A 13637-nucleotide genomic window follows, 5' to 3' on the forward strand; every position below is an offset into this window, starting at 1 on the left:
ACAAAATTCTTAGAGGGCATGATAAAGTAGATGTGGACTGAATGTTTCCCTGGCTAATATGTCCAGAACCAGAGGATGGTCTCAGATAAGGGACAAGCCACTTAAGACCCAAATAAGGAGGAATTTATTCTAAAAAGGGTGGCTAGGCCACTGCCTTCTCATCCACACCCCAAATGTCCCCCATATCACCTTTGGTGGGTAAGGCATCAACCAGCCCACTCTTAGACCATCACGGTCCTTAAATTTCCAATTAAAGACCTCTTACGGGCCTATTCCTGCCTCTGGAATAATATGGTGAGTAGAGAAAGGTAGAAAGCAAATGGTTAACCTGCTCTTTTTCCAACTTGGACTAAAAAACAGGAAGGAAAGGACTTCCTTCTTTCAGGCATCCATTCGGGGCACCCTCCCAGAGATGATACCCTCTTTTTGAGTTATCTCTTCATCCAACCAAAAACCCTAGCGTTACCCAAGTATGGTATTTAATGTTATCTTCTTGTCATGACTACCTTGTAGTCCCAGCAGCGGCCACTAGTGTGCGCTGGCACAGCTGGGACTTCTCAACTGCCAGCTTTTGAGGATGGTTCTTCCTGTCTCGAAGGGGCGGAAGTCACTCTTTCAGCTCATTAAGGCCTTCTCAGCATATTATCACTCGGGTATCCCATTTTAAAGTTGAACAACTTTTTTTTACTGGGGTTGTAGGGGGAGAGAATGGATGGCAGAAAGTGGACAAAAGTATTCCCACTCTACCATGATCTACCTTTATGAGAATCATGTAGACAGTACACACAGCACCATGGTATTCTGGTAGTGGAGGCGGTGGACATTTAACAACAGGAATGGGAAATCATGTTGCAGCTATATAAAACCTTCATTAGACCACATTTAGTGTATTGTGTGCAGTTCTGGTCACCACACTACCAGAAGGATGTGGAAACTTTGAAGGCAGTGCAAAGAAGATTTGCCAGGATGTTGTCTGGTCTCGCGGGTGTTGGCTATGAGGAGAAGTTGAATACATTAGGATTGTTTTCACTGAAAGATGGAGGCTGAGGGGAGACCCGTTACAGGTCTACAAGATTATGAGGGGCACAGACAGGGTGGATAGTCAGAGGCTTTTTCCAAGGGTGGAAGTGTCAATAAAAAGGGAGCGCAGGTTCAAGATGAGAGTCAGAAAGTTTAAGAGAGATGTGCAGAGAGCGGTGGGTGCCTGGAAAGTGCTGCCAGAGGATGTGGTGGAAGCAGGCACATTAGTAACATTTAAGAGGCATCTGAATGGGTACATAAATAGGGAGGGAATAGAGGGATATGGACCAAGTAAGGGCAGAAGGTTTTTTTTAAAGTTTGGCACAGGCTTTGAGGGCTGAAGGGCCCGTTCCTGTGCTGTACTTTTCTTTGTTCTAACTTGGTGGATGGTGTTGAGCTTTACGAATACAGTTGCAACTGTATCTATCCAGGCAAGTGGGAATATTCCATCATGCTCCAACTTGTACTTTATAGTTGATAAAAAAGATTTGGGGAGTCAGGAGGTGTGCCACTCATCGTGCTTGCCGCATGATGTGGGTACAAAATATTGCAAGACCCTGAAAGTGATCTCGCATAATGAGGTTCCCATTCAGGAAAGTTGGGGACCTTATTTACATAAATTTCAATATAGATAGCAGGCTAAGTTGTCAAATCGCCCCCCATATTTGGGGCACCCCCTTGTCGATGTGATAACTGCATTTTAAAAATGGGAACCAGGCAAAGGGAACCCACCAAGGGTGCAAAGGTATGTATAATCCACAGAAGGAGAAGGAAATGCCTGGGCAATACGCTGGCACTGCCCCCTGGGATCAATGTCAAGGGATAGTTCCAGTGGGTAGTCTTCTGGGGAGCTCCATGTGGAGGACGTTCCCCATATCAATTGTGGGGTTCCCCATGTGCTTGTGGGGTTCCTGTTAAGCATGTTTGGGGGGGGTGTGGTCCCCATGTCCCTGGGGTAAGGTTTCCCAACTTGCCTATTGCCCTGACCACGGGGATTCCAGGCTGCTGGTTTTTTCCTGACCCTGCCAGCATGACAGCATGGACCATATCTCCACAGTTTTTCTGCAGAATGCTGGATCATCGAGAGAGAAAAGCTAGCAGTGCAGCCTGCGAGCTGCGTGCTGGTTCTCTTGCCTCAGCCAGCACACTATGCAGCAAATGGAAAGTTCTGCTCAGAATATCCAATCTTTGTAGTTGGTGAAATTCAGGATGTTGACGTTGGGAGACTCAGTCGTGGCAGTGTATTGAATATCAAAGGTATATATTTTTTCACTCCCTTTTTGGAGATGTTCATTGTCTGCATTCGGATGACACAAATATTGCTTGCCATTTAGCTCAAGCCTGGATGCTGACTGGATTTTGCTGGATGCTGGCACGAACTGCCATTGTATTTGAGGAATTGTGACTGGAGCTGAGTACTTGAGCAAGCAACCACATTTGTGATCTTATGATGGGAGAAAGGTCAATAATAAAGCAGCAAATGATAGTTGGGCTTAGAACACAGCTGTAGGACACAAACATGGTGTGATGTCATAAGGCTGAAATGGATGGGTTCAAAAAAACCACAACATAATTACATATAAATAATCCTACAACATAACACATATACAGAATTTTTCTTACCCTGTGATGTATCAAATCCTCCATTTGACATTGCTTCTGGAATAAATCTCCATTGAAATACAGAGTGATCAGCACCACCTGTACTAATTATCCATTGAAAATCATACGACCAACGTACATTAGTCACATGAGCAGAATGTCCAACATATTTACGGAACTTTGCTCCTGAAAATAAGGAAACAGATAACCATGCAGCAAAAGTTAAACAGCTGAATATGGTTAATTAGAATTCATTGGCTAAACCAAATTAACTTCTTAAAACATTAAAATCCTCCAAGAGCAAAAGAACTCAACTTTTAAAAAAATTGAGAAAAAGATGCTTCAGATCATGGTGATAGCAGAACTAAAATTCTTCAGAGAAACAGACAAGATTTGGCAAAAGAATGAAGGATATCAAATCAATCATCACACTTCTGAAATGCAGTGAGAATTTATTATACAGTTGGTTTTGATAACAAAAGCTGCTGAGAACTGTTATCATGATTTTAAACATCTGACTAGCTAAGAATATGCTCTGGTCCACACATCTTATTTCTAGTACTATGCATTTTTTTATTTCTAAAGCAATATTCTGAAGATAAATTTCAGATAAAGTCCCCAGCATTAGTGTTCATAAATTTGCTTACCCCTTGCTATCTAGTATGTAAATAATGATAGTGTTGAAATAACATTTAGTTGAATAAATTGAATAACAAACTAATGTATTCTAGGTAGAAGGTCATAGATCATAGCTATCTCCCCACCCAATTAACCCCATTCAATCCTGTAAAATATCACAAAGAGAATTAAAAGTAACATTAGAAAAAATGATCAGCTAGAGGGTGGCGTGATTAAGGAATTCTTAACCACAAACTATGAAGCAGCATCTCGAAATTATTTTAAAGAACAATTAGAAAGTTGCTCAGAAGAGAAATATTAAAGGGTATAGGATGCAAGCAGGAGTGTGAAATTAGATTAGGTAGATCAAATATCAAAGACACCAGAACTGACTACACGGAATAAATTGCTAGTTTTTGTGAAGTAACAGTCTATGATTTTCTGGCAGAGATTTTCAAGGTCCTTGTTTATGAATATCAAAGTAGGTACTCTATATTAAATTTACCCCAGCCTTTGGTTAGACCATATTTGGAGCACTGTGTATAGTTCTGGTCTCCATATTACAAAACAAAGTTACTGAAGCATGATAAGCAAGTGCAGACATGGTTACAAGGTTATTAACAGAATTAAGAGGGTGAAACGATCAGGAATGATTGAGCAGGTTAGGCTGCTTTTTCCAGGAGAAGGATTGTCTAGGAGGAGATCCAACTGAGGACTTTAAAATTGTGAACAAATTCAACAGGGTGAACAAGGAGCAATTGTTTCCACACATCGGCAAACGCATGGCAGACTAGTTTGGCTTACTTCTGTGCTACATGAATCTATGATTGTAATCAGTCAAGAACAACAGGAATGAATATAAAATGCTAATTGATCAATAAAGAATTCAGGAAGAATATTTTTACACAACAGTGAGAATGAGGGATTTGCTGCCACATAAAGTGGTTGAAGCAGATAGCATTTATAAATTTGAAGGACGCTCCGATGCATAAATGTAGGAGGAGTAATTACAGCAATAAAGGGATGGACTGGAAGGAACATTGGTGCACATTGTTATTTTCCCAGACGTGCAAATTGGTGTTGTTCTTGAGTGGATCTGGGGCTTCCCCATGATGCAACCACCAAAACTGCCTGGAGTTCAATAATAAATGCTAATAAGGTAGACAGGCATTGAAGTAGCTTATATCTATGACTTGTGGTTCCAATAAACATAATAATAGAAATGTACAAGTTGACAGCATCAGTTGGTGGTAGTGACTTCCTTTGGAACCTTGCACTGGGAGAAGCTTTGAACAATGATGACTAGAATTACAAGAAATATTTTGAAAAAGCTTTTGTTGTTTGTAGCTGAAGTCAGCTAATCTTGCATTTAACAGCCTTAGGGTCTGAGATTGAAGAAGATATCATTCCTATCAACTAATTTACAGACAACAAATTTTATGAAGTTTTCAGTGAAGAGTTCTGCGTGAGAATGTGTGATTCAACAATATGTCAATGGACGAGCTGTGTCAACTTTTGGATGAAAACTTGTAAAGAAGATGATGTTTTGGACAACTATGTCCATGGATACGAAATTTTCAACTGTCCATAATTTTTATGCCACTCATTGTATGTTACCTGTGTGTTATCTAGGTGGCTGTCCAGACAAAATTAGTAGGGAGTTAATCTTAAATTTATATAGAACGTTGGTTAGATCACATTTGGAATATTGTGTGCAGTTCTGGTCTCCATATTCAAAGAAGTTACTGAAGCACAATAGAAAGTGAAAAAATTATCTCCTTTTGGGGAGCTGGTAAAATTAATCCAGTTTGGTATGGACAACAAGGCAGAAGCTTGAGCAATTTTACCAAGTTGCCCGGTTCCTCAAAGGACAGAGTACAATAGATGGCATGCACATAGCATGGTAAGTTTTAAGTTTAAGTTTTTAAGTCTATGTATTATTGTCATAAGTAGGCTTACATTAACACTGCAATGAAGTCACCGTGAAAATCCCCCTCTGGAGTGTGTTTGGGTACAGCTGAGGGAGAATTTAGCATGGCTTCTTACAGTTTACTGGCCCCAGCTGCTTTTGGAGACTGATGAGCATGGAATAGATCATCAGGAGGACCTTCACTCAATAGGGTCCCCCAGCAATATCTGCAAAGTGCATCTACAAGCTGGGATGGGAGGGATCGGAAGAGGAATAACGGAGTTGGGATTGGGAGTAGCTGCGGAAGAAGCCACAGGGCCGCAGAAGAAGCTAGGGGGACTGCTCCTACCCCCTCCCACACCGTGTTACTCACAGTTCATCACCTGATCAGCAGCCAGCAGCTTTCCGTCACTGCCCTGTGCTCTTGGTCCCAGATCTCAGACCTCGCTCTCTCCCCGCAGCCTGGGCCTCTGGTGACTGCGACAGCATCTCTGGCATCAGAAATGGCAGCGGATGGCCCAGGGTTCAGCACAGGGGTGGGCGGGGCCAGAGTGCAGATGACATATCAAAAATGAAGTAAATTTTAAAAAAACCTAGAGTAAAAGACGTTATAACGAAATGACCAAAAGCAGGGTGACTTATAAGGAGTTCTTACTGTAGAGGATTAAAGGTAAGCATTTCGTCCCTTGAACCTATTCCAATATTTAATAAGTTAATGGCTGATCTGTGACCTAATTCTACACATCAACCTTTGTCCCATATCTCTTAATGACTTTGGTTAGCAAAAATCTATCAACTGGAGTTTTAAAGCCCAGCATTCCATTAGCCTTTCTGATTATTTATTCATAATACTTATTTATTTAATGATTTACACTCACAGACACCAAGCCCAAATCTTCCAGTCGGGTTCAATGCTGAGCACATTAAGGTGTGCTCACCAAAAAGATTTCTACCCAACCTTTTTACAATTTACCACCAAAAGAGAAAAGAGTTGACGTTTCGAGTCCAGACGACCTTTGATAAAGGATCATCTGGACTCGAAACTTCAGCTCTTTTCTCTCCTTACAGATGCTACCACACCTGCTGAGATTTTTCAGCATTTTCTCTTTTGGTTTCAGATTCCAGCATCCGCAGTAATTTGCTTTTATCCTTTTACAACTTATCCTCTGGGTGCTCCAGTTTCCTCCCACAGTCCAAAGATGTGAGGGTTAGGTTAACTGGCCATGACAAATCGTCCCTTAGTGTAAGGGGGATTTGCAGGTTAAATACATTGGGTTATGGATTGGGCCTGGGTGGGATGGTTGTCGGTGCAAGCTCAATGATCCGAATGGCTTTCTTCTATACTGTAGGGATTCTATGATTCTATAAACTTTTCCATCATATCTTGTGATCCTAGCTGAAGCATTATGATGTCAGCAAGGACTCTCTAGGGGAAGTTGTTGGTTGCAAGAGACAGAGTAAGGGAGAATGTGGCCCCTTTTCACAACAGTGGTTTCATTATTCAGTTTTTCAAAAATATCCAAATCTTTCAGTGAGTGAGTGAATGGATGAATGAATAAATAGGTGAATTGTGAGTGAATGAACAGATAGATGGATAGCTGGACGAGTGGACAGATGCGCGAGTGGACAAGTAGGCTGGTGGGCAACATCAGGAAACAGATGGGTAGATGGGCGCCTAGATGAGTGGGTGCACTGGCGGGTGAATAGGTAGGTGTACAGGTGGATGAGTGAATGGGTAAGTCAATGGGTGAGTGGGTGAGTTAGTATGTGGATGATGGGTATGTTGGAGAATGGATAGATGGATGAGTGGCTGATTTGATAGGTGCACAGATGGGTAAAGTGTGTCAGGAGATGAAGTGGGAAAGTGGGAGTCTGGGTTAATGAGTGGATAGCTGCATCAGGGTGTAGTTGGTCGGGTGTTATTTGGGTCTAGTCAAGGGGTAGTCAAGTGGTAGTTGGAGAATCTAGTTGAAAGGAAGGGGGTGTAATCTGGACTGGTCAGGAAGTAGTCAGGTCAGGGAGTTAGTCAGGTGTTCAGTTCTGATTGGGAGGGTGGTTGGTTGGTCAGGGTGTTGAAGTAGCAGTCTAATTTGGTTGGTGGGACAGTCAGGTAGTTGTTTGGCAGGGAGAGGGGCAGTATTTGTTTGTGATGCTCAGTTGGCTAACCACTGAATTAAATCAGGTTATTAAACATTTCCTAGTTAAGTATGCAACTAAGTCTAACATATTAGGCCCAAGTATCAGAGTCAGTGGCATTTACAGACAGTGCCAGCCAATACAAATCAGCTAATCAGAAGTTTAAACATCCTGAGAAATATCTGCACATTTATGCATCAGGACCTCTGCAGGATCCTGATGTGCATCTCCCAACATATGCCCCGTCTCCAATAGAGACCAGATGAGTTGGACCCAAAGCCCAATTCCAGTCAGAATGATGCTGATGGAATTGACTCTGCCAGACCTTTTTACATTTTTTCCGGCTTATCATCTAGTTGAAGTATCGAAGAGTCCATGCAGAATATAAAGGAAGGTTGTTAGACACAAGAAGAAATGAAAGAAGGGCAGGCATGCCTTATTTTCAAGCTGCCATAATCAGTTACATTTTTAAAGGTCGTTCAGTATGTGAGTGAGTTAGTAATGGTGGAGGAATGAGTCACTGAATGGATGAATGAGTAAGTAGCTAGGGGATTTGGTGGGCAGGTGAGTGAATGGGGAGGTGGGTAGGAGCCTGGGTGGATGAGTGGATTAATGTGAGAGTGGTTAGGTTTGGTGAAGCGGGTAGGTTGGTGAATAGTTAGATCAGAGGTGTAATTGGGTGGTCAGTTGAGTAATTGGGTCTAGTCGGTGAGGGGAGTAACCAGGTAGTCAGGGATCTAGTCAGGTGGTGGAAGGTCAGTGCATTCTGATTAGGAATAATTGGGTCTAGTCAGGGGCTAGTTGGACGGTGGTTAGTCGGTGCTGGCGGTTAGAGTGTAGCGAATGGTCAGATTCTTAGTCAGATCTGGTTATGTGGGGTGGTCGGATAGTCAGGTTTGGTTGGGAAAGCAGGATTTAATTGGGAATGGGAGGGGTTAGTTGTGGTGTTCAGACGAGCTATGCTGGCTCCCTGGCTAACCACTGAGTTAGATCAGATATTAATCTAACATTGCCCAGGAAAAGTCTCAGGTATCCAGCCCAGGTCTGCACCCTGAGTTCAGGGTCAGAGGCATTCACGTTACAAATCAGCCCATCAGAAGCTTAAACTTCCCAGGCAATTTCTACTTATGTCCTGTGCCAGGATGTTCACAGGATCCCAATGCAAATCTCACTTTCAGTGATCTGGGAACTGGAAGATTTGAGCCCAATAATCTTCCAAACTTTAGAAATTTTAAAGTTTCAAGTAGATTACTTCACATTTACCAAAACTGAAATCCATTTGCCATAGTTTTACCCATTCTGTTGATCTTTTAACATCTCGTCGTAACTTTACGTTTCCATCTACACTTCTGACAATGCCAACTTCTATCATGAAAAGGCTTGGATATGTGGTTCTCTGTCCCATCAAAGTTAATAAACAGTTGAAGCCTCCAAACAGATCCCTCTTGGACACCCTCCCCCTTGTGAGTTTGGTGGCAGGGCATTTAATCAGGCAGAACAGTGTTGGGTGGGTACCCGTTCACTGCCTGCCCCCCTTCACCCTGATTAAGTCTGTTGTAGAAAGGCCCCAGGCAGCCTTCCTACCCCACCCCACCCCAATTCAGTCCAAAAGGTACTCAGGGCCTGATCGAAAGGGGAGGGGTGGTACAGACAGCCACTCCCTACTCTTACTGCCAATCCTCTTCACCATACCCTTCCCACATGACCATCCGATTTGCTCCCTCCTATTATTTTTCTGTGGCTTGGGTGGGTATCATACCAACAGTGACCACTGCCTCCCCAGTGAAGCTGCCATTCAAAAGAACTGCCAGGCTCTGATTGGCTGACAGCTCTGGGCAGCTGGGACTTCCACCCCCAAGTCCTCAATCCAGATCTGCTGCTGGTCTGCCAAATGCTTGAGTGGCACATGATATGGCCTTCAAGCCCTCCTCTCTATTCAGCAGTCAAGTCTCCAGTCGCCTTTGTTAAATATCGGCCACTGTGTCAATTACAGGATGACTGGGATTTTCTGCTACAGTTCACCACAAGTGAATTGGTGTTGCCAGCAGAAAATCATACAAGACTACTGAAACAAAAATCTCAGTGGCAAGATCATGTTCTCTGATTTTCCCTGCCCCTTGGTGGTAATGTAACAAATATATTTCAATAAATTTGAATGTATTTAAGAGGACTTCCCCATTATACGTTTCCCTCACAATAAGAATCCCCCCCTCACCAATGTGAACAAATCGAGGGGAACCACTGGGGGGGAGCAAATAGTAAGTATAGCCCACAGCAGGAGAGGGACATGCCTGGGCACTATCCTGACATTGTCAACCTAGGAATGCCACCATGGCAGTGTCACCCTACAGTGCCAGGGCATGCCCTCTGGGGAGTTCCATTGGGGGGAGTTTCCCTTATGTTTTAAGTTTAAGTTTATTTATTAGTGTCACAAGTAGGCTTAGATTAACACTGCAATGAAGTTACTGTGAAAATCCCCTACTCGCCACACTTTGGACCTGTTCGGATATATTGAGGGAGGATTTAGCATGGTCAATGCACCTAACCAGCACTTATTTCAGACTGTGGGAGGAAACCAGAACACCCAGGGGAAACCCACGCAGACACAGGAAGAATGTGCAGACATCGCACAGACAGTGACCCATGCCAGGAATCGAACCTGGGTTCCTAGCGCTGTGAGGCAGCAATGTTAATTACTGTGTCGCTTCCAACGTGTAGGGGTCCTCCTTATCCATTTGGGGTGGGGGGGGGAATGGGGGGGAGCTTGCTCCAATGCTTATGGGAAGGGTTCCCAGTATCCGTAGGTGGTGGTGGTGGGGGTTGCCCAGTGGCTTGAGGGCATTGGGGTCCCCCTTATTTGTAGGGGCTAGCCTGGTGCTTGTGGGATGGTTCCCTTATCTGTGGAGGGGTGTTGCCCTCGAGCTTGTAGGGGTTAGTTGCCAGTAGCCATTTCAGGGGTACTCTTTTCAACTGATTGGGATGCATTTTATAAAGGGTGTGACGTGAAAACCACACCTCCAGAATTTTGCGTATACAGTGCCCTAAAATCTGGGGAGAAAACTCAGCTGTGCAGCTGGAGCACTAGCATGCTGGATTTCTCACCTCACAGAGCGCAAAATTCTACCCAAGATATCCATTATTCCTAGTAATCTTCTGCTTCTCAGTTAATTATTAAACCAAGTCAATAATCTGCCTTGATTCTAGGAAGTCAACTTTCGTAACAATAGTTTCAGAGGGACTTTATCAAATACCTTCTGCAGGTCCTATTAAGTAAAACAATTAAACTAAATCCATGGACATTCCCCTGTCCACTACTTTGGTCACCTCCTCAAAATAATCAGTTTGGTTAGGCATGATCAATTCTTTACAATCCTTACAGGCTCACTCTAATCAGTTGAAAATTGTCATTCTATCCTTAATTATATACTCCAATAATAAGCGAATAACAGGTTTTAGGTTAACTGGCCCATAGTTACCTGGTTTCTCATTCTCACCTTTCTTAAATAGCAGTGTGACTTGCAATTTTCCATGCAATGTTTCCTGCATTAATAGAATTTAGAAAATTAAGGGCACATGCATTATTCTCATCTGCTTCCTTTAACACCCTGGGTGATAGCCACCTGATCCTGTGGATTACTCATTATTTTGCTCGTGCTAATTTTGGTGAGGCCACCGTTCATATTCATATTCTCCGGGCCTGCTAGCATCAGCTTTAACAAAGGGTCATCTAGACTCAAAACAACAGCTTTTTTCTCTCCTTACAGATGCTGCCAGACTTGCATTTCTAGCACTTTTTCTCTTTAGAGTTCATATTCAATTAGTTTCCTTGAGATGTCCAGTATGCCATCTTCTTCTGGACAATAGTTATTCAACATGTTTGCCATTCCCTTATCTTCACTTACAGGATCACTGGGCCCATATTGCATTTGACCACTCTTTTTCAAAAACAATTGTGTTGACTTTGATATCTCTGACGAGATATTTTACACTCGCATTTTGTAGTTCTATGTTTTTTTGTCATCTTTTGTTGTTCTTTCACCAGGATTTGTGCTTTTTGCATTTCAGAATCATTGAGCAATCCAGCATGAAAACATTTCCTGCTGATCTTCTAACCTTTTTAATAAATTTTGCCAGTTCACTGTGGAGTGTCTGTCTCATCACATTGAGGTCAACCTCAATCTAAGTTGGCCTAAATCTAATAGCTTAGTAGCTGTTCTATATTTCCCACTTTCAAACACGTGGCAGCAATACCTCCATCCCAATGGGCCAGGAGATACTCATGTTGGCTGATTCACGGGGTTCGCGAGAGCATTCACACCCCACTTGCATCTCCCAGAGCATCTGATTTCCTGCGGCATCTACTCCACGCTGGAAATCGGTGAAGTGCCAAGTTCATTTAAATAGTCATTTAAATATAATTTAAATACAATTAGTAGGCCTGGGATTGAAGTCTCCAGGCCTGCTAACATCCCTCCAGAGTATTTCGCTCCAGTGGGGATTATAGTAGTTCCCCCCTTTGGGCAGCTAGCATCCCAACCCCGCTGGAGTGAAGGGGGCAATCAGGGCCCCACAGAGGGTCGGGCAACAGGCGTACCTACTTGGCATTGGCACCCTGGCAGTGCCAATCTGTGCCCCTGGCCCAATGGGCATCTTGGCATTGTCCATTGGGCAGTGTCAAGAAGGCAGGATCTAGGGGGCGATTGGTGGGGGGTCCAGCTGCCACTCTGCATAGAGATTGGCGAAGGAAGCCAGGGAAACCAGGAGGCCAGCGATTGGGTAGATGGGGGCTGGGTGGAGAGGGGTGGGAGGGGTGCAGAGGGACAACAGGCGGGGTTTGTGGGGCTGGCCAGCAATTGGGAAGCTATCAGTCCAGGGCCACTGCACACGCGCTGATCTCAGCACTGACAGAATGGCGCATGTGCAGTGGCTTGCTCAGCCCCTCCGCATGATTTTCACTCTGGTGGCCTCTGCATGCACAGAGTGTGGGAGATTCTTCTCTGAACTCCCACTGAAAAAACCCAGCATGAATTACTCCAGTTTTCACGTGAATTCGACACTTAGAATTTTTCGGGGGAATTCCACCCATAGGAAACATTGGCTCAGAAATTCCAGTATTTGAATCATCGCTGAGCTGAGCTCCATGGGAGTTACCAGGGAAGTTTGAACTACCAATGGGCAGCCCCCGATCCTTGGGACGCTCTGCAATAGTTGCCGAATCTGGCCAGAATTTCACCGCCCTGCTCACCACAGAAATTGGAATGGCAAAAGGCGGACAATGGAAAGGTCCGTTGACCTTGCTGGGGAAAGGGGAGTGGTGATTTTATGGTTTTGTGACAAGTGAGCCCATAAATTCCCGCCCTACGTTGGAGTTGGCCACTTTGGACAATTCTATGGTACTTAACAGAATGGTTACCTAGGGAACATTAGACAGGAAAACTCCAGAACTGATGCCCCAAATCACTCACACTAACCTCCCCAGCTGCACCCAGCTACTGATCACACCCATCTATTCCCAACCTGACTCAACTACCCCAGTTATCTCTTTGATACCAACTGGCCATGCCGCCCAGGCATGATCCAACTACCCCTCCTGACCAACCAACTAACCCCACAGCCAGATCTGACTATCCCATCACCCAACTACTCAACTGACTTCATTTAATAATCCTCAACCTGACTGCCTCTCCTGACCCAACAGACTATCTCCTGACTTCCTTACCCACTCGTCCACCTACCTACCTCCCTTATCTGCAATCCTATCCACTCACACCCTATGTATTTGCCACTTTATCCACATATTAAACTACCAATTTGCAACCTCACCTACCTATTACCCTACCCCTCATCTGAACCATCCTACCTGCTCAATCACACACCTCGCACCCTAAAACTTTCATAGAATCCCTACAGTGCAGGAGGCCATTCAGCTCACTGAATCTGCACTGACTCTCTATGATGTGGAGATGCCGGCGTTGGACTGGGGTAAGAATAGTAAGTCATCTCACAACACCAGGTTAAAGTCCAACAGGTTTATTTGGCAACACAAGCTTTCGGAGTCTTGCTCCTTCATCAGGTTACTGAGGAGTTATGTTCACAAACAGGGCATATACAGGCACAAACTCAATTTACAAGATAATGGTGGAATGCAAGTCTTTACAGGTACAGACAATGTGAATGGAGAGACGGCCAAGCACAGGTTAAAGAGGTGTGTATTGCCAGGACAGTTAGTGAGATTTTGCAAGCGCAGGCAAGTTGTGGGGTTTATAGATGGTGTGACATGAACCCAAGATCCTGGTTGAGGCCGTCCTCATGTATGCGGAATTTGGCTATCAGTTTTTGCTCAGCGATTCTG

The 13637-nt window shown here is 44.0% G+C and overlaps 1 protein-coding gene across 10 annotated transcripts in view; it reads right to left on the bottom strand.

Annotated features, from left to right (window-relative positions):
- Window positions 1–13637, bottom strand: part of LOC145350939 (echinoderm microtubule-associated protein-like 6) — a 394618-nt gene that overhangs the window by 233919 nt on the left and 147062 nt on the right. For all 10 annotated transcript variants that reach the window (XR_013888268.1, XM_080200440.1, XM_080200441.1 and 7 more), the window contains one exon: window positions 2644–2808. Coding sequence is in view for 9 of the 10 variants with exons in the window: in XM_080200440.1 (XP_080056566.1) it covers window positions 2644–2808 (165 nt within the window). In the remaining variant the exon portion in view is untranslated. The remainder of the gene's footprint in view (window positions 1–2643; window positions 2809–13637) is intronic.

The sequence above is a fragment of the Carcharhinus amblyrhynchos genome, chromosome 12 (assembly GCF_965287045.1).
Source record: "Carcharhinus amblyrhynchos chromosome 12, sCarAmb.v2.hapA, whole genome shotgun sequence".
In the NCBI taxonomy this organism is placed as follows: Eukaryota; Metazoa; Chordata; class Chondrichthyes; order Carcharhiniformes; family Carcharhinidae; genus Carcharhinus; species Carcharhinus amblyrhynchos.